Source organism: Sus scrofa, chromosome X (assembly GCF_054392235.1).
Source record: "Sus scrofa isolate SSC_HxYL_T2T_F1_AM1 chromosome X, Sscrofa_HxYL_maternal_Yorkshire_Landrace_v2.0, whole genome shotgun sequence".
Taxonomy (NCBI): domain Eukaryota; kingdom Metazoa; phylum Chordata; class Mammalia; order Artiodactyla; family Suidae; genus Sus; species Sus scrofa.
The window spans coordinates 135,454,524-135,478,136 of record NC_139401.1 but is presented as its reverse complement, the minus strand read 5'-3'; the positions used below and the strand labels follow the sequence as shown (position 1 = coordinate 135,478,136).

General features: G+C 55.1%; 1 protein-coding gene across 1 annotated transcript; it reads left to right on the top strand.

The window, feature by feature from the left end:
• The first annotated feature begins 2,205 nt into the window (after nucleotides 1–2,205).
• Nucleotides 2,206–23,477, top strand: MPP1 (MAGUK p55 scaffold protein 1). Its single transcript, XM_003135524.5, has 12 exons — nucleotides 2,206–2,455; nucleotides 12,835–12,978; nucleotides 13,116–13,194; nucleotides 14,227–14,312; nucleotides 17,340–17,408; nucleotides 18,346–18,542; nucleotides 19,059–19,165; nucleotides 19,805–19,885; nucleotides 20,580–20,660; nucleotides 21,661–21,863; nucleotides 22,000–22,074; nucleotides 22,904–23,477. The coding sequence occupies exons 1-12, from the start codon at nucleotides 2,354–2,356 to the stop codon at nucleotides 23,078–23,080; spliced, it is 1,401 nt and encodes a 466-aa protein (XP_003135572.1). The 5' UTR covers nucleotides 2,206–2,353; the 3' UTR covers nucleotides 23,081–23,477.
• Nucleotides 23,478–23,613: the final 136 nt, after the last annotated feature.

Sequence of the window (23,613 nt, the reverse complement as noted above, 5' to 3'; positions counted from 1 at the left end):
CATTCCCTCTGAAGCTCTTCCAAGTGTGAGGGTTGAGATAAAGTGTTTGCCTTCACCTGTCACCAGTCTGGGTTTCTGTTTGGATGCGCCCTGGAGCACTTAGTGCAAGTCTACACTTCCCCTGCTGCTCGGCCGTGTCGCCTGTAGCCATTTCTACTGTGTCTCCTGTCGCTTTGGTCTATGTGCCGATTCTGTGTCTATTGCTCACGCTCTGCATTAACACAGCTTTATTCTAGCTCTTGTGGTCCAGAAGGCGGGTCCCCCCGCATTGTTCTTCTAGAGTACTTTGGCCATTCTTGTTCTTTACAAGCCCTTTAAAATTAGATTATCAAGCTTCACAAAACGTATCTGTGGAGATTTTTGATTGGAATGGGCATTTATATCTACCCCTAGGATGGAACTGCGGGCTCAGAGGGTAGATGCATGTTCAACTTTAGAAGATAATGAAAAACCATTCTCCTAAACAGTATTACCAACTTAGACTCCCAGCGGCAATGTTCAAGAACTCACATGGATTCACATCTTCTCCAGCGCTTGATATTGTTAGACTTGGAAAGTTTTGATAATGGAATGGATGTACAGTGGTGTTTCACTGGGGTCTGATCACTAATGAGGTTGATATGTTTATGGTTCATATATGTTCCTCCGCCGGTGAAATGTTTGTCTTTTTTACTCATCTTTCTGCTGAGTTGGTTCTGTTTTTCTTATTAGTTTGTAGTCCTTCATATATTCACAATAGGAATTCTTCATCACGTGCATGTATTGAAAATATTTTCTTCCGATGCACATCTGGACTTTTTTTTTGCTTTTTGCTTTGTCTTTTTTATTTTTTATTTTTTTTTGGCCATGGCTCATGGTGGCTTGATGTGGGGTCTCAGTTCCCAGATCAGAGATTGAACCTGGGCCACAGGGGTGAGAGCATGGAATCCTAACCAGTAGACCACCAGGGAACTCCCTTTAGTTTGTCTTTTGTTGAGTAAAATTTCTTAAAGTCGAATTGGTCAGTATTATCTTATAGAAAATGGTTTATTTGCATTGTTTAAGAAATCTTTCTTTATCCCACAGTCTAAAAGTTCTTTGCTGATGTTTTCTGTCAAGAGCTTTAAAGTTGTGTTTTCGACATATTCTTAATTGATGTGGAATAGACTTTTTTTTCCATGCGGCATGGAGGAGAGTTCCCATTTCATGTCTTCCATACAAATAACCATTTCCAGCTTCAGTTAATGACAACTTACTTTCTTAGCTAACATGGAACCTGCATCATTTACACAGTTACACACATGCCAATGTGTGTTTCTTCATTTTCTAACCCATCTTGTTGCTCAATTATTCTATCCCTCCACCAACATCCCACTGTCTTAATTTCAATAGCTCTCTTCCGTCTCCCCCCCGCCCCCGTGTGGGCGCGTGTGAGTGTGGGTGTGTGTTCCTGTTATAGTTCCTTAAGGGTAATATTGGTGAAGGGAGCCATCAATCACGTGAGCTCAGGCTTTTAGCAGAAAACACTGGGCTATCTGGCTCCAAACTCTTGCCCTTGGATTTTCTCCTCTTGGCCCTGAGCTCCTGGAAGGTCCGACTAAGACTGCATAGAGTAACGAACTGCTTCTACTGGGAATTTACTCCCTTGGGGTCAAGGTGTGTACAGATGGTGAACAGCCCTGAGTTCTGGAAGCTCAGTAAAGGTTCCGTTCAGAATGTCTTTCGTCCTTCAGGCTGCAGTTTTAAGCTACGAAGGTGTCAGGATACGAAGGAATTCTGCTCTAGGATTTGTAAGAAGTGTTGGCTCACTTTGCTTCCACTGATCCCTCAATTTTTTCGTGGCGTGAACAGTAGGAGACGCAGCCTAAGTAAGAACAGTTTGCCGTTGGAGGCAAGCAGGTCTTCCTTCCATCGCTGAACTACAGGCGAAACGTAGATGACAGTGTACCCGCCGCACAGGAGCCTGAAAACGCGTTTCCTCAACGTCCTGTGCCGGCGTCGATTTCCGGGTAGAGCCTGGAGTTGGAGCGGCCGCCAGCACAGCCCGCGGACGCTTCCGCGCCGCCCCCGCGAGCTCGGGGAGACGAAGAGCCCGAGCTCGAGCGGGCGGGGTGGGGGAGGCCCCGCCCAGTCCGGGCCCGGGAGGCGGGCTCGGGGGCGGGGCGGGAGGCGGGCTCGGGGGCGGGGCGGGGCTCCTCCCACGCCCGCCCGGCGCGCCGCCCGCGGGGTGGTGACGGGCCCAGCCGCGCCGCGTTCCCTCGGTCTCCGCCGCCTCCGCCGCCTCCGCGCCGCAGGCCCGGGGCGCTCGCACTCCAGGCTCTGCCCGGCCCCGAGTCTCTGCGTCCCCGCGTCCCCGCGCCCCGGCTCCCGCAGGATGACGCTCAAGGCGAGCGAGAGCGAGGGCGGGGGCAGCATGCGCACGGCGCTCTCCGACCTCTACCTGGAGCACTTGCTGCAGAAGCGCAGCCGGCCCGAGGTGAGCGGCCCCCGGATCCCCCGGGCGCAGCAGGAGGGGCCGGCCCGCGTCTCTAGGCCGCGCCGCCCGCCGCGGCCCTGTCCTCGGGGGTCCTGCCCCCCGGGCGGAGGTCCCGCCCCCGGGGTTCCGTGCGGGACCTCGGGCGCGATGGGTTGTTGCCCCCAACGGAACCTCTGGGCGGGAAACGGAGAGGCCGCGGCCTGGCCAGGGAGCGTCTTAAGGTCAAGGAAAACTTCTCTGTGGACGGAAGTCTGGGTAACGGAGAGACACGAAGGAGCAGATCTGGGAGTAGGTCCGCTCGGTGTTGTTGAGATGCTTGTTTTTGTGTCAGCAAAAAGGCTGTGAAAGCCAACCCCGGCTCTAAAGTGCTCGCTCACCGGCCTCTGCATTTCGGCAGGGCCCCTGGTGCCGGCCGGCGGAGGATCCTTTCGGAGATGATTCTGCCCTCCAGACTCCCGGGGTGGCCGGGACAGAGCTCCCAACCACTGTCCCCAAAGACGCCCAGAGGGGAGGCTGGTCGTCTTCTTCTTATCTCATACTCGTAGATGCGGCTCGCACGCAGCACGTAGGTCTCTCCCGCGGGCGCATCTCTCATTGCAGCCACCAGCCGGCACAGGCCAGCGCCCCTCCGCGCAGCCTGGTGGCCAGGTACCAAGAGAGAGCGGCCGCAGGGACAGAGAAACAGAGAGCGCGCCGGGCAGAAGCACGGTGGCCTTTGAGAACCCAGGGTCCGAACTCACAGTGGGAATCTCTCGTGCACCACAGGGCAGGGCTGTTTCACACTCGCTTTTTACAAGTTAAATGCCTAGTAAGTGGGCCTTCCGAAATGTTTGCTGGATGAGTTGGAGACGGGAGAGCTGGCCGTGAGCGTCGGCCTCGCCTTCTCCTTGCGCGGATGAAGGACCGAAGATCCTCAGGGAAAGCAGACTGGGGCTGTGGGGAACGATTTTGTATCTGCAGAGCTGAGGCACAGCGCACATCCTGCCTGTGGTTTAGATTCTGCACCAGAGTGCAGTGTTCGCACCTGCCTGTCCTTTCAAGTCAAGACCTCGATAGTCGAGGCTGAAATGCGTGCCAGGCTGAGCAGGACACTGCAGTTATTCCGATGAGGGCACGGAATTGGAAGTTAGGCACTAGGAGGAAATCACAGTCTCAAACCACTTGGTTCCTCATAAGCTCGGACATGTGATTTTTTTTTTCTTCCTCACCATCAGCTCACTTGGCTGAGGCTTCACAACCACCGCCCTACACACACACCCCTGGGGGGGGGAGGGCAAAAAACTCCTTTAAATTTACTTCCAGCAATTGTATTGAGTTATAGTCGGTGTACACATAATGCACGAATTTGTGCGGTTCAGTGCTATTTGCCGGATGCATACGTACAACCGTGTAACTCGCCCCATAAGCGTTATGTAGAGCGTCGTGGTCCTTTCGGGTCGTTGGGAACACACTCACTTTGCCTCACCCGGGACTCCTTGCCCAGACCTCGTGCACGGCTGTCTGCGAGGGCGTTCCCGTGTGGCTCCGAGGTTAAGGAACCCGACTGGCATCCATGAGGACGTGGGTTCAATCCCTGGCCACGCTCAGAGGTTAAGGATCTGGCGTTGCCATGAGCTGTGGTGTGGGTGGTGGATGCCGCTCAGATCCGGCGTGGCTGTGGCTGTGCTGCAGGCCGGCAGCTGCAGCTCCGGTTCGACCCCTAGCCTGGGAACCTCCATACGCCGCGGGTGTGGCCCTAAAAAGACAAAAAAGACAGCAACAAAAAAATGCTGTCTGCGCTTGTGGCTGTGCTTGAGAGGCTGTGTGCATTTTTGAAAAAGAGGCCCCGTTGCTACCCTCTGATTGTTGCTGGAGCTGTGAGTTTATCCTGAAACACTGGACACGGGGTCCTGGTAGCCGGTTTGTTTCAGTGTATGAGAGGATCTGAAGAAGCTGAAATAGGAAGACTGGGTAAAGCCAGGAATGAGAAGCACCCCACTTGGGCAAGATATGGCCACGGGAGACTGCACGTGATGAACATGGCTTTGACCCCGTGAACCTGCTGATTCTTATTTCTTGAGGTTCACCGTCCCTGTGGGCTCTTTGCCAGGCTTTGCTGCCAACACGAGGCTCTGCCTCTCGCTCAGGTTTCTCAGCTCTGGAAAATGGACCTGCTCGAAGGGCTCTGGTGATGTTTACCTGACGTAATGCTTTCAAGGAATTCATAAACTTATGTTGGTGAAGGCTTCATTAAGGGGGATTGCTTTCCAGAAAAGTTTTAAAGTCTCAAAACCCAAAGTTTCACTCCTGATCATAACCCATATTTAATATTGGAAAAGTATCGCCTGAAGCTAATTTTGCAAGAGGTTTGAACTGTAGCCTGTCTCCCATGTTTAAGTACGTTTCCTTCCTTAGAAACTCGAAACTAATTTTATAAGCTCTCTTTGGCTTGTTCTTTTTTTTCTTTTTTTCTTTCTCTTTTTAGGGCCACACCTGCAGCATATGTGGAGGTTCTCAGGCTAGGGGTTGAATTGGAGCTGTAGCCACCCAGCCTACACCACAGCCACAGCCACACAGGATCTGAGCAGCGTCTGCGACCTACACCACAGCGCATGGCAACGCTAGATCCTTAACCCACAGAGCGAGGCCAGGGATCGAACCTGCATCCTCATGGATCCTAGTTGGATTCGTTTCCGCTGCTCCACAACGGGAACTTGTGTCCTTGTTCTTTACCGCAATCCTTCCGTGCACCTAAAATTTGTTGCAAAATGCCTAAGACTACATTTCTCTTCAGTCCCGTTTGAAATAGCATTTTCCCCATGACCTGAAGCAATAGGTTGAAAGTCCTGAAACATTCACCTGGGCCTAAAGCTACATTGAAGATGATCCAAGATGGACTTCCTGTTGTGGCTCAGCAGTAATGAACCCGACCAGGATCCATGAGGATGCGGGTTTGATCCCTGCCCTCGCTCAGTGGGTTAAGGAACCGGTGCTGCTGTGAGCGGTGGTGTAGGCCAGCAGCTACAGCTCTGATTTGACCCCTCACCTGGGAACTTCCATACACCTCGTGTGTGGCCGCAAAAGCAAAAAAAAAAAAAAGAAAAGAAAAGAAAAGAAAATGACCTAAGAAATTCCCTCAGGCTCCAGGTGTTTCATGGGGGAAACCTGTCTGCTGGCGGCACCCTCTGCACTGGGGCAGCTGAGTCGCCGCGCTGGCAGCAGCCCACATGGCCTGCTGTGCCCTCTGCCTCTGCGGGGCCAGTGGAGGAGCCAGGATGCCCAGGCGTGACTGGGGGCTGAGAGGGTGCTGGAGCCGGAGTCTGGAGGATGGACTTGGCAAAGAGCACTCCAGGCAGGGCACAGGCTAGGCTGACGGGGTCTTTTTTTTTTTTTTGACGGGGTCTTGAGACGTTTGCCCAATGTCCCTGGGGCAGGAGAGATGAAATCAGTTGACATTTCATTGATTGCAGACATTTTTCCCCTAAGCAGTGAGTTGCTCAAATCTTTCCCTGTTGCTAAAACAGGAGGGCTCGGTGGAGGGGAAGTGGCCCTGGGGCTGGGAAAGGGGAAGAAAACTCTGAATTAGCAACCAGAATACAACTCTTGTAACATGGAGTTTTCTTTCCAGATTCTTTATTTTCCCTTTTCTCCTTCATGTAGAGAAATATACATCAGCAAAAGCCGTAGACAGGTGACCCTGGAACTACGTAGGGACTGGAGAGGCCAAACCTCCAGGCAGTTAAAAATTGGTTCTAGGGAGTTCCCGTTGTGGCTCAGCGGGTTAAGAATCCAACTAGGATCCATGAGGTTGCGGGTTCGATCCCTGGCCTCGCTCCGTGGGTGAAGGATCCGGCGTTGCCGTGAGCTGGGGTGTGGGTCACAGACGCAGCTCCGATCCCGCGTGGCTGTGGCTGTGGTGTAGGCTGGCAGCTGCAGCTCTGATTCGACCCCTAGCCTGGGAACCTCCATGTGCCGCTGGGTGCGGCCCTAAAAAGCAAAACAGGTTGTGTTAACTTCTAGTTGGCCTTTCTTTATAACCATCATTCCGGCTGTAGAACCAACCCAGTGCGGATCATGTCGTGCCGTGGTATTTACTGCAGAAAAGAGTCTGCTTGGAAGTGGACCTGTGCCGATCGAAGCCGTCACGTGCCAGGGTCCGCTGTGCAGGTTTTCGCTGCACAGCCCCCTGCCCGGCAAGGCCGCTGGGCTGTGCCCCGTCCCCCATCCGCCTCCGCCGCAGGTGCCTGGCGCGTTGCGATCTGGAGAGAGCGGGCGCCCCAAACCCCGGCCCCGCTCGTCACCGCAGCTCTTGTGGTGGGTGCTTTCAGACACCCTGAGGGGCTTGGTTTTCTGTTTCCCGTGCTTCCCCCGAGGCGGAGGCCTCTGCCCTCTTTGCCCAGTGCTTGGCTCCTGGGCCCGGGCCTCCCCCCGAGTCTCCCTGTGGAGACAGTTGGCAAAGAGCCGGACTGTAGGCTGAACAAATGTTTGTTCTCTCCTCCGGTCGCTGTCCCTGGCCCCCCTCCGACTGTGGGATGAGAAAACGGCCGTTTAGGTGCCCCCCCCGCCAAGCTCCTTTGTTGTCGGGTCGTGATCGCAGCTCCCTTGGAGCCTCTGCCCTTTGCACCCACCGCGGCTGCGGCCTCGAGGCCCAGAGCCCGCCCATCCCACGCCCGGGCCATCGCTGCCCCCAAGGGGGGCGGGTTGGAAGCTGTGAAGTGACCTCTGCAGGAGGCAGCCTGGCACCTCTGACCACCAGCAGGACGTTGGGCGCCTCGGGTCCCTCACCAGCCACGTGGCCGTGCTGGTCCTGCTGGCGGGCAGGACTCAGAAAGCCCGGGGAGGACGAGCAGGTGGAATACAGAAGATGGGTGTGTGGCACATGGCAGCGGGTTCCCAGCTGGGGCGTCAGGGGCAGGACAGAGAGCTGGAACGTGGCAGGTGACGTGTCCACCGGACGAGCCAGTGCTCCCGATTGCAGGCTCTCTCTGGGCCTGCCGTGTGGTCGGAAGGCTGGGGCGACTTGTGTCTGAGCCCCCGCTCTTCTGTTGTCGCCACACCCGCCACCGAAGGGCACACGTGCCCCTTCCCCGCTCCCCCGGGTCAGGCTCCACTCTTGCTCTGTGCTCTTCGAGGGCTCAGAGTCGAGGGCCGCGTTTCTCATTTCTGTGGGCTGAGCAACCGAGTGCTTTCTCCTCAGAGCGGTGGACTGTTGGAGGCCCGAGAGCAGGACGATGCTGGATCCTGGAGTTCCCTGGTGGCTCAGCAGGTTAAGGATCTGGCATTGTCACTCCAGTGGCTCAGGTCGCTGCTGTGACACGGGTCCGATCCCTGACCCGGGAACTTCCACGTGCCGAGCTCTCTGGCCCTGCAGTCTCAGACCCGCGGGTCACAGCACGGCGCCACCTTGGCCCTGTGCACACGCACACACTTGGATCGGGTGTGACTGGACACCCTTAGCCTTCTTTCTGTAAGGTGAGGTCGATGAGAAGCCAGGCCCCAAGGAGGCCTTTGCGGGCTGTGTAGACAGGGGGCTCGGGGACGAGCCGGTGGTGGAGAGGACGGTACTTTGCAAGTTCGTTCCTGACCCACCACGTTGGAGGTTTCCGTGTATCTTACTCATCGCTCGAAACTTCTGACTCATCGCCAAGGGGAACATCTCGATGGATAAGCACATTTAAAAGACCAGCCTCTGGGATATTAGCGACTCTTGAACCTTTCTCCCTCGAGAAAGCTCTGCTGAGTCCTTAATTTAAAGGCTGACATGTTAAAAGCAATCTTGGTAATAAAGCTGAATAAGAAGCATATGACGCACGTTTGTCTGCCTGTTCTTGGAACACTGCTGTGGAGGGTTCTACCCCTTACAAAGGTCATCTTACAGTCTGTGGACCGACTTGCTAATCTGTCATTGTTGAGAAGCACAGGTCAATCGTCATAAATGCTTTACTGAGGGTAATTGCCTTGGACCTGCTGTACTTCCTGACGCCCGTAAATGGTACTTGCTGATAAATCCATACAAGTAATTTCTTTTTTTTTTTTTTTAATCTTTTTGTCTTTTTAGGGCCGCTCCCACAGCACATGGAGGTTCCCAGGCTAGGGGTCGAATCAGAGCTGCAGCCGCCGGCCTCCACCCCAGCCACAGCAACTCGGGATCCGAGCCATATCTGCGACCTACACCACAGCTCACAGCAACGCCGGATCCCGAACCCACTGAGCAAGGCCAGGGATCGAACCCGCAACCTCATGGTGCCTAGTCGGATTCATTAACCACTGCGCCACAATGGGAGCTCCCCTGTAGAAGTAATTTCGAAGTTGGGTTTTCAGCTTTCCCAACCACAACTACTGTGAAAAGAGATTTTTTAAGTCATCGTCAAGGAAACTGCTAACTTTTATTTCATGTTCTGAGGCCAGAAATTTGAGATTTGAGCTCGCCATTGATTCATAGTCAGTGAGCCTTGAATTCCTCATTCTACACATTCAATCTGTAACACATGCCCTTGGTGAAAGCGTACACGTAGTACAGATGCTTAATTTGCAAAAAAGCATTTTCTTCCCGCTTGATGCTGCTTTTCTTCCAGTCTTCTCGAGTCCACTTATAGAGATATTTGATCTCATTCTCTTTTTGCATTTTTTTTTCATACAGTCTTCTATCATGGGTCTGTCCTGAGACTGGATAGAGTTCCCTGTGCTGTGCAGCAGGACCCCGTTGCTTGTCTGTTCTCAGTGTCATGCTTTGCATCTACCGACCCCAAACTCCCTCTCCACCTTGGCAACCACAAGTCTCTTCTTCTCCACATCTGAGTCTGTTTCTATTTTGTAGATAGCTTCATCTCTGCCATATTTTAGACTCCACATATAAGTGATATCATAGGATGGCTTTCTCTTTCTGACTTACTTCACTTAGTATGAGAGTCTCTAGTTGCGTCCATGTTGCTGCAAATGATATTATTTTCTCCTTCTTTATGGCTGAGTAGTATTCTATTGTGTATGTGTACCACACCTTCTTCATCCATTCATGTGGCAATGGACATCTGGGTTGTTTCCATGCCTTGGCTCTTATGGATAATGGTGCTGTGCCCCTTGGGGTGCGTGTATCTTTTAGAATTATACTTTTGTCAGAATATATGCCTAGGAGTGGGATTGCTGGATCATATATGGCAGTTCTATATGTCGTTTTCTGAGGACCCTGCATACCGTTCTGCATAGTGGTTGTATCAGTTTATATTCCCACCGACAGCGAAGTCTCTTTAAATGGATCTGTGGCAGTAGCTCTACCTACTTAGAAGAGGTTTTTTTGTTTTTTTTTTTTAAATGGTTATTTCCCCAATAGATTTTTTTTTCTACTGTGCAGCACGGTGACCCCGTCACACATACATGTCCACATTCTATTTTCGCACAAGATCAGGCTCCATCATAAGTGACCAGACATAGTTCCCAGTGCGACACAGCAGGACTTCATGGCTCATCCATTCCAAAGGCAACAGTCCGCATCTCTGAACCCCAAGCTCCCAACCACCCCACTCCCTCCCCCTCCCCCTTGGCCACCACACGTCTGTTCTCCAAGCCCATGATTTTCTGTTCTGTGCCTTATATTAGACTCCAGGCATAACCTCCTGGGAAGAGTTTTAACCGCATGGTTCCAGGGGAATCTCGGGGTCTGAAAGCCGGCCTGGCTACTGTGTGTTTCTCAAGGATCTGCTACTAGGCTCTCAGTTCTACCTGCCAGCCATTTTGCTTGCTATTTTATGCAGTACCTTCCGCTCTTATCTGCTACAAGGTCACAGATAGTACCGGGTCAGCTTGTAGTGTCGACATGAGCTTGATGTGTGAGTGTAGTTCGGTGCCATTTTGTCATATGTGTAAAAATATGTGACCGCCGCCACGGTGACGCTACGGAGCTGCTCCATCACCACAAAGACCTCCCTGGTGCCACCCTTTTATAGCCACATCTGCCCTCATCACCTTGGCAACCACTAATCCGTTCTCCAGCTCTATAATTTCGTCATCTCAGAATGTTCTTTATTGCTGGGAAATGCTCTGCGGTCTGGATGGACCACAGTCTGTTGAGCTGCTCACCCATTCTAGGCCATTCTAGGCCATTCTGGTTGTTTCCAGGTTTTCGTTATTCTGAATAAAGCGGTTCTGAACCTTTGACTTGTGCTGTTGAGTTTTTAAAGAAAGGACCGCGACCTCTTGGCGAGTGGCTGTACCCTTGTGCATTCGCAGCAGCAGTGGATGGGGGCCGTTTCTTTGCATGCTCACCAGCATTTGCTGTCGGCACTCGTTTTGGGCGTAGCAGTTTGACAGGTGGCATTTCCTTATGGTTTGAACGTGCCCTTTGCCCTGCGTGATAATGATGGGACTGGACGTCTTTTCACATATGCCCATTGGCTCGCCTTCCTGTGTGTTTAGGGAGCTCCGAGCTGGGCTGGTGCTTGGGATTCGGCGCTTTCGCCCCTGCAGCCTGGGTTCGGTCTCCGGTCCGGGAACCGAGATCCCCCATGAAGCCACTGCACACCCCTCCCCCCGCAAGAAAAGCCACAAAAAAACGAAACCCCACAACAACAAAAAAGAACTTTCTGTCTAGCCCTCAATCCTGATGATGGTGTCCTGTGCTTTTTTCCCTAAACCATCTTGGGCTTCGTATATTTAGGTCCATGACCCGTTTGCAGAGGTCTGAGGTCTAGTTCAGTGCTGCTTTCTTTGCCTGCAGGTCTCCCACTGCTGCCGCACCGCCTGCTGGTTGTCGCTGAACGCAGGGAAAGCTATGTCGCTAAAATCAAGCAGAACTTGAGGATACAGCCCCCAGCCCCTCCTGCCTTTCGTGTCTTTGCTCCACTCGACGTCTGGTCTTTAGCTACAGTTGTCTCGTGACTCGTTCTGGGAGGTTCTAGAACAGGAGAGTCAGTACATGGGGTTTGCGATTGTGGCTAGCTGCCGACCCGCCGCTCTGCCCTCTCGCTTCTCCCACTTGAGGTAGCAGGGTGCCCGCGTCACTTCTCATCGTTGCAGCCCCTCGGGCAGCCTGGGCGGCTGTGCGGTGTCCTGCAGTCCTGCTGGTGACACATGAACAGAGCCCACCGGCCTGGGCCTTCTTCCTGCCTTGAAAGCGAAGGTTGGATTGGCAGCTTCTGGGGAGAGGTTCTCGAAGTCTGGGCCCCAGGCTGCTGCGTCCACCTTCCAGGCTCTGCTGTCTTCTCGAACGTTTCGGAACTCTCTCATCCCTTCATTTTCCCTCCTCTCTTTGCTCTCATTGAAACAGGGTCCCCTCCGCCTTGCACCCAAAGCACAGGGACTCAGGCAAGTTCTGTCGCGACAGCATAGAAAGCATGGTACTTTGTAGAGCCTGTGGGAGTGGCAGGTGTTCTTGAAATGACCTGGAAATGCAGGGTCTGAGCGGCGGCCCCGGCCGGGGTTTGCTGCTCCTCCTCAGGCTGCCGGCGCTGCTGTCTGCGTGCTGCTCTCCCATCCTCTTTGCTGCTCCCTGAACGATGCACCTTCACGCGTGGGCCCCGAGACTCCTTCCACAGCCCTGTTTGTTTGGTGCAGCCCGTGGCATGTGCAAGTTCCGGGGTAACCGGAGCCTCCCTAGGGACAGGGCCAGACCCTTAACCCGCCGCACCACCACGGGAGCTCCTAGACCTTCTGTGCGGCCCTGAAAAACACGATGAGGAAGACCCAGGGAAGGGGGCTGCCCCATCCAGACCCCTCGTGGTCTCAGGCCTGGGATCAGGGTGCCTGGGCCTCAGGCTGAACGTGTGTTTCACCTCACGTGCGACATCACTCGCCTGCTTCCCGCTGGCAGCACTTTTTCCGGAGCCAATGGGCTCCTCGGGGGTCTTGATGGAGACGCTTCCGAGCTTGCGTCCGCCTCCTCGTGGCCCGGCATTCTGCTCCTGGAGCCGAGGGAGTTCTCTGCGCGTCCGGCCTCATTGTCTTTTCGGGAGAACTTTTCGTCCTTGGTCGTTGGTTTTCTGGCCCCGCCCACGGCATGTGCAGAACTTCCTGGGACTTTGTCGTTGGGATGAAATAATCCTTGGCTTGCAGGCTGGTGCCTCGTCCACGAAATCGCTGCCTCTCTCAGGGCGGGTTCTCGATGCTCACACGTTCCAAAGCGGATGGGGGGGTTCACGGGTTCCGTTTCGTTGGCCGCCTTCTCCCAGGTGACGCAGCTGGTCCATGCTCGCTTCTCAGCCCTTGGTCCTTTGACCTGTCACGTTGGGAGCCGGGTTTGGAATATAAAACGACACTCTTTTGCCAGGGATCGCAGGCCCCGGCACTCTGTCCTCTGCCTCAGCGCCTTCAGGCTGCTAGTGAAGGCGTCCTTCTAGCTTTGCCGTTGTCATGATCAGGTGGCCTTGGGGTTTCCAAAGCGCCGCTTACTTCGTCGTTTGCCCTGACAGGCCCTGTCGCAGCAGGCCAGCGCCGTGGCCGAGGACATGTACACCAACGGCTCCGCCGCCCCAGGCAGCCCCGCGCAGGCCAAGGGGCAGGAGGTGCGGAAGGTGCGGCTCATCCAGTTTGAGAAGGTCACCGAGGAGCCCATGGTAAAGGCTGCCTGTCCCCGCCGGCCCGGCAGCGCCAACGCCCGCTCGAGTTGGGCCCCCCCCGGGGGTAGGAGGGGAATCTGTGCCCCAAGAAATCACCTGCGACAAAGCTCACGGTGCCCTCGTCTCTGTTTCAGGGCATCACGCTGAAGCTGAATGAGAAGCAGTCCTGCACGGTGGCCAGGATTCTCCACGGCGGCATGGTTCACAGACAAGGTGGCCTGGGCTGGGGGTCGTAGGTCACATGTCCCTTGGGGGTTGAGGGACATAGAGCTTAGAATCTTCCAGACCGGGAACATCTTTGTGTTTGTGCCAAGAGATGTTTTGGTGGCGTAAGAGCGGGCTCTTTAGCATAATTTTATGACAAGCTCTTCCTCTGACTTGCCCAGAGCCAGCGTCTCTCCCTCTGAGCATCCTGTACACGTGGTCACGGCAGTATTTTTCCACGTGGTTAACACTCGAGCCATTACTTTATGCAGCCCCTGCGTTCAACTTTGACTACATGACAATGAGGAAAACAGGCCATGTCTACCTCCTGGGGCCAGGAGTGAAACTGAGAAAATAGTAAAGAAGTAACTGACACTGACCGTTGTACCTCTTATTTTTTTGTCTTTTTGTCTTTTTAGGGCCGCACACGCGGCATATGGAGGTTCCCGGGCCAGGGGTGGAATTGGAGCCATAGCCACCAGCCTATGTCACAGCCACAGCAACGCGGGATCTGAGCCGCGTCTGCGACCTGCACCACAGCTCACGGCAACACCGGATCCTTCACCCACTGATGGAGGCCAGGGATCGAACCCGCAACCTCATGGTTCCTAGTCGGATGCGTTAACCATTGCGCCACGACGGGAACTCCCTGTTGTACTCTTTAATGTGAAGCTGCCATCAGCCATCAGATGCATGGTTTGGGACCCGCGCGTTGTTCTTTTGTCTAGGGTAGCACACGTGTTGACAGCCACTCTTCCGTGGCCCCTAGGCAGGAACTTCGGCAGTCGGTAGCATTCGGAGCTCTTGGATGAACAGCAGAGAAACATCGACCTTGCTAGTGTCTCTGCAGCCGGGCCACAGCCTCTGGACATCAGTAGGGCCTCTGGTGCAGGGAACTGAGGCCAAAGTGCTTTTATTCTGCTGTTGGGGTCCTGAGGCCAGGGAGGCTGGGTGTCACGTGGTGGTTGGATACCATGCTCCGAGCATCGCCGCCGCTTTTCTGTGCCGACTGCTACTTGAGCTTCTCTTCTTCTGCAACAGGTTCCCTCCACGTCGGGGATGAGATCCTAGAAATCAATGGCACCAATGTGACAGATCACTCGGTGGATCAGCTGCAGAAGGCGATGGTGCGTATCTTGACCTCACGAAGGGGCAGTCGACCTCATTTTTCTGTCAGTGTTTATACCTCGTTGCAGGGACTCTTACCACTGCTAATCTTGACCGTGTGCGAGAAGTGACAGCTCTCTGCTTTCATTCAGTAAACGTCTAAAGCGAGGCAAACAACCCAGAGTGTCTATCCGGAAAGAACATTGGGAGCTCCCGTCGTGGCTCAGCAGTGACCAACCTGACTGGCATCCATGAGGACGCAGGTTCAATACCCAGCCTCACTCAGGGGGTTAAAGGATCCAGCATTGCCATGAGCTGTGGCGTAGGCCGGCAGCTGCAGCTCCGATTAGACCCCTAGCCTGGGAACCTCCATATGCCGTGGGTGCAGACCTAAAAAGGCAAAAAAAAAAAAAAAAAATTGGGCGGGGTGTCACAACACCTCAGTCTTTAATGGCAGGTCAGTTAGCTTCTCTAAGTCATCTGTAAAATGAGGTTGGTAGTAATTGCCTTTTTTTTTTTTTTTTTTTTTTTTGGCTTCTTAGGGGCTGCCTTTGTGGCATATGGAAGTTCTCAGGCTAGGCATCGAATCAGAGTGACAGCCACTGGCCTGCACCACAGCCACACCAGATCTGAACCACATATGCACCCTACACCACAGCCTATGGCAACACCAGATCTTTAATTAAGCCACCGAGCAAGGCCAGGGATGGAACCTGCATCCTCATGGATCCTCGTCAGGTTCATAACCTGCTGAGCCACACCGGGAACTCCCAGTAGTTGCTCTTATGTAATCGATTGGTTATGAACAGTGAACGGGATATAATAGCTGAAAGTCGAATGTGCTTTTTCGATTCAGTTGATGATATTTGTCAGGCAGCGCCTATGAGCCCGGATCGTGCTTGGTGTCTGCCCCCAAATTGGACATGAATCTGATCCAACCGTTTTCTCGGTTCAGCTGATGATTTCTAGGACCTGTAGAGGGACAAGCATGTCCCTACCCCGTGCTGAAGTCTAGGGCCAACCGCCCAGTCCCTTCCACGCAACAAAAGACTAGAAAAGGAGGCAGCGTGGGGGGTACGGGCAGAGGAAGCGGCTTGCGAGGCCCGTCAGCCAGGCACACGGTGCGGCGCTTTGTTTGGATCCTGATGCAAAGACGGTGCCGAACTGCAGGCCCGAGACCCACGCGGTGGTCAGAGTTTCAGCCATGTCCTTGACCTTCTCCTTTGTAAACAGCCCCGCCAGTCACCTGTCCTCCCCACCCTCTGGAGCGGCCACAAACCCTGATTATAGATGTTCGTTCTGAGCCGATCCCTTCGTCCTGTGTAGACAATGTTTCAAATGTGTGAACATTCGCACTGTGTGCTTCTTTTTGATTTACGCAAATACAATCAACTGCCTGAAAGTTAATATGTGTCATGTGGCAAAAGACACCATAAACAATAGGCTGAGAAAAATATTAGCTGTGCATATAATAGGTAGATAGTTAATAACTCTAATTATTTTTGTCTTTTTAGGGCCGCACCCGCGGCATATGGCAGTTCCCAGGCTGGGGGTCAAATCAGAGCTAGAGTTGCCGGCCTACGCCAGAGCCACAGCAAGACCACATCCCAGCCGCATTTGCGACCTACACCCCAGCTCACAGCCACGCCGGATCCTTAACCCCCTGAGCAAGGCCAGGGATCGAACCCGTGTCCTCATGGATCCTAGTTGGTTTCGTTCCCACTGCGCCACGACAGGAACTCCAACTCTAAAATTTAAAGTACTCCGAAACTTTATTATGAAAAGAAAAACAACCGCATAAAGAACCAGACAAAGGATATAAGAATAAAAAGCGTATAGCCAATAAGCTTTTGAAAAGATGGTCAATTTTGTTTACGGTAATACAATTACAAAATAAAGCAACCATGCAATACTCTCCACCCATCATATTTGCGGAGATTTAAAGGGAATGTTAGAGTTCCCTAGTGGCTCAGTGGGTTAAGGATCTGGCATCGTCACTGCTGTGGCTTGGGTCGCTGCTAGGACACAGGTTTGATCCCTGGCCCAGGAACTTTCGCATGTGGTGGGCACAGCCAAAAAATAATAAATACATCAAAGGAATGTTAATATGTAATTCTGGTGAGTTTCAAGGGTAAGGGCCTCTCATATACTCCTGGTCATAGTAGAATTTCTTTGGTCTTTTAGAAAAGTCATTTGAGGATAGCTATTAATATATTTTTACCCTTCGATTCAGCACTTCCATCATGGGTTTCTATATAAATCAAATGCAAATATATAAAGACAAATGTTCAAGGATGTCTGTTCTAGCAGACTGTAGATTTTAAAAAAACTGGAAACATGGAGTTCCCGTCGTGGCTCAGTGGTAACAAACCCGACTAGGAACCATGAGGATGTGGGTTCGATCCCTGACCTCGCTCAGTGGGTTAAGTAAGGATCCGGTGTGGCTGTGAGCTGTGGTGTAGGTCGCAGACTCGGCTCGGATCCCGTGTGGCTGTGACTGTGGCGCAGGCCGGGTGGCTATAGCTCTGATTTGACCGCTCGCCTGGGAACCTCCGTATGCCGCGGGTGCGGCCCAAAAAACCAAAAAAAACCGAAACACACCTGCCAACCATGGACCTGGCCAATGATGGCGATGATGGCAGAGCCATTGAAGCGGATGCGCGGGGTCTTCGCGCATCAACTAGTGAAGTAAAGCAAGCTAGACAGGAACGCGTGCAGCATAATCCCGTTTTTGTGATAAACAGCAACACATGCATGTGAATATGTACATGTGTGTGTAAATATGTGTGATGTTTTTATTGGTGCAGATATGTGTGCTAGGGTTCATTTTAGGTACTGCTGGAACTTTGGGGGTCGACTCGGGACATTCTTCTTTGTACGTCTCCGTGTCATCGTGCTGGGTTATGGGGCACATGACACTTGCGTTGAAGGAGGGGTCATCCTGCAAGATGGCTCTTGGGACTTGGAGAGACTGGAAACATGAGTTAATGCAATTCATTCAAGTTAGTTTTACTTCACGATTTTTTTTCACCTTTCTTCTTGAATAGAAAGAAACCAAAGGAACCATCTCCTTAAAAGTGATTCCCAACCAGCAAAATCGGCTGCCTGCGCTGCAGGTGGGTGGCAACTTTGTGTCTGTTGCGACGATGGCAGGATTCAGGCCCAGTGGTGTGAGTCTCAGTATCTCAGTGACGCTTGCTGAACAAAACCAGCCCGTGTTATAACCGGCAGGGCTTCTTTTTGGGGAGTTGGCTATGTTCGCAATTCACACAGAGCTTATCATGGGTGGAAGAGGAATTTTTCAGAAAATCGCCTGAAGTTTGTCACAGGTTACTTATAGTATGATGGTATAATTTCATTTTTAAGTAAACGTTCTTTTTTTTTTTTTTTTTTTTGCTTTGCTTTTTAGGGCTGCACTCTTGGCATATGTAGCTTCCCAGGCTAGGGGTCCAATCAGAGCTATAGCCGCCGGCCTACACCAGAGCCACAGCAACTCGGGATCCGAGCCACATCTGCGACCGACACCACAGCTCACGGCAACGCCGGATCCTTAACCTGCTGAGTGAAGCCAGGGATTGAACCTGCAACCTCATGGTTCCTAGTGGGATTCGCTAACCACTGAGCCACGACGGGAACTCCCAGATTGATTTTTACAGTTGCATGGAAATGTATTCAGTAGAGGACCATGTTTAATTAATTCCCCATCCTTGGAAAATTAGGAGGTTTGCATGTGTCGTCACTGACGGCCTCTGCGGATCAGAGGGTGTCCACATTCCCAGACTTGGCTCTCATTCCTGCTGTTTACGTCACACGCTCAGGACAGGATTTGTCACGGGAACAGACGCATTTCCCGGAGTCGCTGCTTTGTCCTGAGAGGCCGGCTGCGCCCTGGTGGCCGCCCACACGTGAACAGAGAGGCGGTTCGGCTGACCTGGGCCTGGCTCGCGGCCCTGCCCTCCCTGAAGTCCGGCCGGGCCCGGCCCGGCCCCCTTTGTTTTCAGCAGCACGTTCTCCTTCCAGGCGCTGAGGCCGTCCCCGTGCCTTCTCTTTCAGATGTTCATGCGGGCCCAGTTCGACTACGACCCCAGAAAGGACAACCTGATCCCTTGCAAGGAGGCCGGCCTGAAGTTTGCTACCGGCGACGTCATCCAGATCATCAACAAGGACGACAGCAACTGGTGGCAGGGGCGAGTGGAAGGCTCCGCCAGGGAGTCCGCGGGCTTGATCCCTTCTCCCGAGCTGCAGGAGTGGTGAGTGGCTTTGTTGCGCTGCAGAACGACCCCGGGCCAAGAGGCCAGCCCGGTGGGCTTTTCACGCACCCGGCTTCCCGGTCGGAGCCAGGGTGGGCACAGCGGAAGCCCCCAAGCCCGGGACGTGTTGTTCGGAAGTCCGCTTGTGGAGGCAGTGCTGAGGCCCAAGTGTGTGGGCGGCCAAGGCCGACCCAGAGAGGAGAGGGAAATCCCGCTAGATGCCAGGAGCAACGGGGGCTCCAGCCACCCCCGGAGCGTATTAATGAGACGTGGAATCCGCGCCATAGGCTACAAAGCGTATTTCCTTTAAAAAAGGACATCAGGAGTTCCCGTCGTGGCACAGATGAAGCGAATCCGACTAGGAACCCGGAGCTTGTGGGTTCGAGAGGCCCTGGGTCAGAGAGGGAAGGGGAGCGGGGGTGAGAGAGGGCCACACGCGGGCCGTGAGGGGCGCAGAGAGAGCCGGGGGCAGGTGCAGGGAAGGAGGCGGGTGACCCGGGCTGTCTCTCCCACCAGGCGAGTGGCGAGCACAGCGCAGTCGGCCCCGAGCGAGGCTCCGAGCTGCAGTCCCTTCGGGAAGAAGAAGAAGTACAAGGACAAGTACCTGGCCAAGCACAGCGCGAGTAAGCGTCCGGCTGCGGCTCCCGGGACCCACGGGGCGCGCAAGGCGGGCCGCGTCCCCTCTGCTGCCCCTGGGCCTTGCCCCCCGGGCCCGGCCCACGGCCCGCACGGCCGCCGCGTGTCCGTGTCCGCCGCCTTCCAGACCTTTCCGCCCGAGCGCGACCCAGTGCAGGGTCTGAGCAGCCCCGCGCCAGGCAGGCGTCCCCGAGGGCTGGGTCTGCCTGTGTTCCTGGCCTGCTGAGCTTGGAAACACCCGAAAACGCGCGCCGGTCCGAGCGGACTGCAGGAAACGTGGGAATGTGCCAGTTAGACGCCGCCCTCCCGCTCCTGCCCGTGCGCTTCTGGATCAAAACAGGAAGGCGAGCAGCTCCCGGAACCTGAAATCCCTGCGCCGGCAGGAGGCCTCGCCGCTGGGGGGACAGAGCCAGGCCCGGGCTGGGGGCCCCATCCGTGCCCCCGACGTCGGCGCGGCTGCTGGCGGCTGGGGGGCGGGACGCGGGCGACAGACTGGGGAGGGGGGGTGGACGGGGAGGCGGGCGGGCAGTGGCCACCCGGACGCGCCGCCGTCACCCGCGCCCCCTGCTTGTCCCGGACACTGTCCCGGCTCCCGAGGGAACTTTGCTGGGTTTCTTCGTCTTTAGTTTTTGACCAGTTGGATGTCGTCTCCTACGAGGAGGTGGTTCGGCTGCCCGCGTTCAAGAGGAAGACGCTGGTGCTGATTGGTATCTGCCCGCAGCCTGGGGCCCCCTCCCCTCCCTCCGAAAAGGGCAGTGAGAGGCGGAAGCAAAAAGGCACACCCGAGGACTCTGTAGGGCCATGACCGGGACACCCCCCACCCCCGGGGTTCACCTTAGAAGCTAAAGGAAACCCGGCAGGAGTCCGAGCAGCTAATTCTCTCAGGTGCTCTGTGCACCTGCCGGCGCTCGGGTGTCCCCCCCACGCGGCTTTAACCGGCACAGCAGGGGACCCGAGAGCGCGGGTGGGGCCCCCTGACATGCCGCGTGCGTCCGGGCTGAAGAGATTAGCCGGGTTAGAGGATCTACATCCGGGTTCTGTTTAAAGTTCAGCACAAACTCTGGCTTCAGTTCCGTTCCCTTAGCTTTGGAGAGCGCCCAGCAGAGCGCGTATGCCTAGAAAATAAACAGCACATCCCGAGAGTGAGCTGGCTCCTCCGTGCAGATGACAGGCTCTGAATCCTGATCCTTAGCCTGTGGGAAGGGCCTCGAATCCTCCTCCACTTAAAGCAGTGCTTGTCCCTGACCCCAGCCTGGAAGCTGTGCCAACTCACTGTCACCTGTTGGTGATGTCAGGCTCTGCCCATTCATGTTCCAAGCCCCAGCTTTGTTTGGGGGGAAGAGACGGGAGCCCCCATTTGCCTCACAGCGGCCTCTGTGTTCTCCCTTCTCCCTCACGCAGGAGCCAGCGGGGTGGGCCGGAGCCACGTCAAGAGTGCCCTGCTCAGCCGGAACCCGGAGAAGTTCGCCTACCCCGCGCCCTGTGAGTAGCTGGCTCGGGGTCAAGAGTGGCTTTTTGCTCTGTGATTCTACCTTAAATGTTTGATTACAGAAACAGACGAGTGGTTCCCGCCGTGGTGCAGCGGGATCAGTGGTGTCTCTGCAATGCCAGGACGCAGGCTGGCTCCCTGGCCCAGCTCTGTGGGTCAAAGGATCCGGTGTTGCCGCAGCTGTGGTTACTGCTGCAGCTCGGATCTGATCCCTGGCCCGGGAACTCCATATGCCCCGGGGTGGCCAAACTGAAAAAGAAAGCAAGAGAAACATGAACATTTGGGTCTAAGATCCACATTTGTACCCATAATTGCTCCCCGTAACAAAGGAGCAATGCTGTTTGTCTCCCTAGCAGAAGCCGTGCTAGCCGTTTTTATCCTGCTCTTAAAAATGAAGTAAATAATGTTCTTAAAAACTTACATTACTTTTTCCATTTTATTTGTGGTATCAACATCTTCCCATATGCCCGCATCACTCTGAGCGCTCTTCCAGGCCCACTCGTTTTCACGGACTATTTTCCCAGTCACAGCCGTGCTCAGGCAGACCCCCGCGTGGCAGCGGCTGCCCAGAGGGAAGAAGCGGGCTGGGGGTCAGGTGGATGCTGAGATCCTTTCCAGCTCCAGAAGTGAATCTGTGGAGAAAGCTGGATGCTGAACCTGCTAGTGTTTTTTTCCTTGCCTCTCCACGTTTGCCTTTAGGGACATTCTGGGGTCAGAAAGCAGAAGGCTGTGGAGGTAGAACTGCCGGACGGCTGTTCCGACGAGTACCGATATGAGTTAGTTGTGTTCTTTCCAAAGGATGAGGAGGAGCCTTGACCTTAAGGAAATCCTGCCTGTAGCTTGTAGATCTGTCTGGAAAACATTTCCCGCCGTCACGCCTTCATTTCTGAGCTCCAGCGTCCCCGGGGCAAGGGGGATAGGCGAGCTGTCAGCCGGGCCTCGGGGGCAGGTGCCTCCTGGATCGATGGGTCAGGGCTCTGGGGTCTCCCGCAGATACCACGCGGCCGCCCAGGAAGAGCGAGGAGGACGGCGGGGCTTATCACTTCATCTCCACGGAGGAGATGACGCGCAGCATCTCTGCCAACGAGTTCTTGGAGTTCGGCAGCTACCAGGGCAACATGTTTGGCACCAAGTTTGAAACCGTGCATCAGATTCATCAGCAGGACAAGATCGCCATCCTTGACATTGAGCCACAGGTGGGTGGGAAAGGGGCCCGTGGGAATCCTGGGGAACAAGGGCCGGGCTTGGGGCGGACGCTGGTTGGCAGGAGTGCGTCGCGGCTGCCAACTCCGGTCTTTGCGCTTCTTCCTTCCTCCACCTCCTCTTTCCCAGACCCTGAAGATCGTTCGGACAGCAGAACTTTCGCCTTTCATTGTGTTCATCGCACCTACTGACCAGGGCGCTCAGGTGGGCATGAAGCTCTGGCGCGAGGCCCGGGAAGGGGACAGCTGTTCCCGCGCGAGAGAGGCCAGTGGCCACGCTCTGCAGCGGGACGGACACGTCCGTCACTGCCAGCCACGCAGAGGTGGACCATGGGGCAGGTCCTGACACAGCCGCCGTTCAGGCTTGAGAGGGACGAGCAGGGGTCGGGGAGGAACAGAGGGACCCCGCCTGCTGCATACCCACCCTCCAGCACGCCCGTCTCCCGGGGCGCTGGCTGTTCATAAGTCATATACTCTGGTCGTCAGCCGCCCGGTGCCTGTGGCATCTCACGGGTGCAGATGGACCTACGGGAAACTCCAGGTGGCATGGCCGGGTCAACGAACGTGTGGCCCGGGCAGCGGGCACGTGCCCCCACTTGCAGTCTTGGCCACAGCGGCAGCCCTGCGCTTGCAGCTTTTTTTCGCTGGAAGGGCCTGAGTGGCGGGTCAGGCTGCTGAGGGCTGCGAACTGCCTGGTCAGGTCCTTGGCGTACTGCTTGGGGTACCAGCCTTTGTTTCATTTCTCGGGAATTCCGCGGGGGTAACCAGCCCCTTGTGACGTCAGCTGTGCGTCCCCCCCAACCACCCCCACCCCCCACCCCCCGGGGCGGCCTGTCCTTCAGTGTTTATTGCGGCCCCGACGGGGTTCCTTTTGTGGAGTTGAGTTCTCAGGCACGTCCTCCAGAGTTTAAGGGCATAGGCGCGTGATTCAGAGCCAGGCGACGGGCACAGCCATCAGTGGCCACTGCAGATCTGTCTCTGGCCTGTCCGGCGGGGCGCGGACAGCCTGCTCATCCGTGCTCTCTCCTTTGCAGACGGAGGCCCTGCAGCAGCTGCAGAAGGACTCGGAGGCCATCCGCAGCCAGTACGCTCACTACTTCGACCTGTCGCTGGTCAACAATGGTGTCGACGAAACGCTGAAGCAGCTGCAGGAAGCCTTCGACCAGGCGTGCACTTCTCCGCAGTGGGTGCCTGTGTCCTGGGTTTACTAACTCGCGCTGCCCTTTGCTTTAAGACCGCCAGGTCGCCCCGGCTCGTTTTCTGTCAGCTTCCAGCTCTCCACAGCTGTCCTCGTGAGGCAAGTGGGTTTGTCTGGCTCCAGCTGCTGCTCAGGATTTCCAAAGGCTCTCTGGAAATCAGGGGCCGGAGGCCCTGCGCCGAGGCAGCTGCTCACCGGAGATGGCACGCGAGGGGAGGCAGAGCGAAGAGCCCGTCCCTCTAAAGCCTGCACTCCCTCCGCTGCCGTCCCTCTGGGCTTCTCCTTTGCTTTCAAAAAAGCGTTACCTGCAACTTTCTAAATGCCACCCTGAACCAGCTGTGCAATAGGACGCCGTGTGCACTAGGCAAACCCTCAAAAGCAATAAACGTGTCGCTGTGTTTAAACGCCAATGACCTGGCAACTCTCTGGGTTTCTACCTGCGGCCCCAGCCTCGGGGAGGGGCTTTATCTCCTGCCCCCAGAAGAGGGCACGCAGTGGGCTCTCTCCGGGGTCAGGCTTGGAGGCTTGGAGGCGGCGGTGGCAGCG

What these genes read in the sequence shown, in the direction of transcription:
- MPP1 (XM_003135524.5), top strand. Translation starts at nt 2,354, where the DNA reads ATGACGCTCAAGGCGAGCGAGAGCGAGGGCGGGGGCAGCATGCGCACG. An exon ending in CGGCATGGTTCACAGACAAG is followed by an intron (nt 13,195 to 14,226) that starts GTGGCCTGGGCT and finishes CTTCTGCAACAG; the next exon opens with GTTCCCTCCACGTCGGGGAT. An exon ending in TCTCCCGAGCTGCAGGAGTG is followed by an intron (nt 18,543 to 19,058) that starts GTGAGTGGCTTT and finishes CTCTCCCACCAG; the next exon opens with GCGAGTGGCGAGCACAGCGC.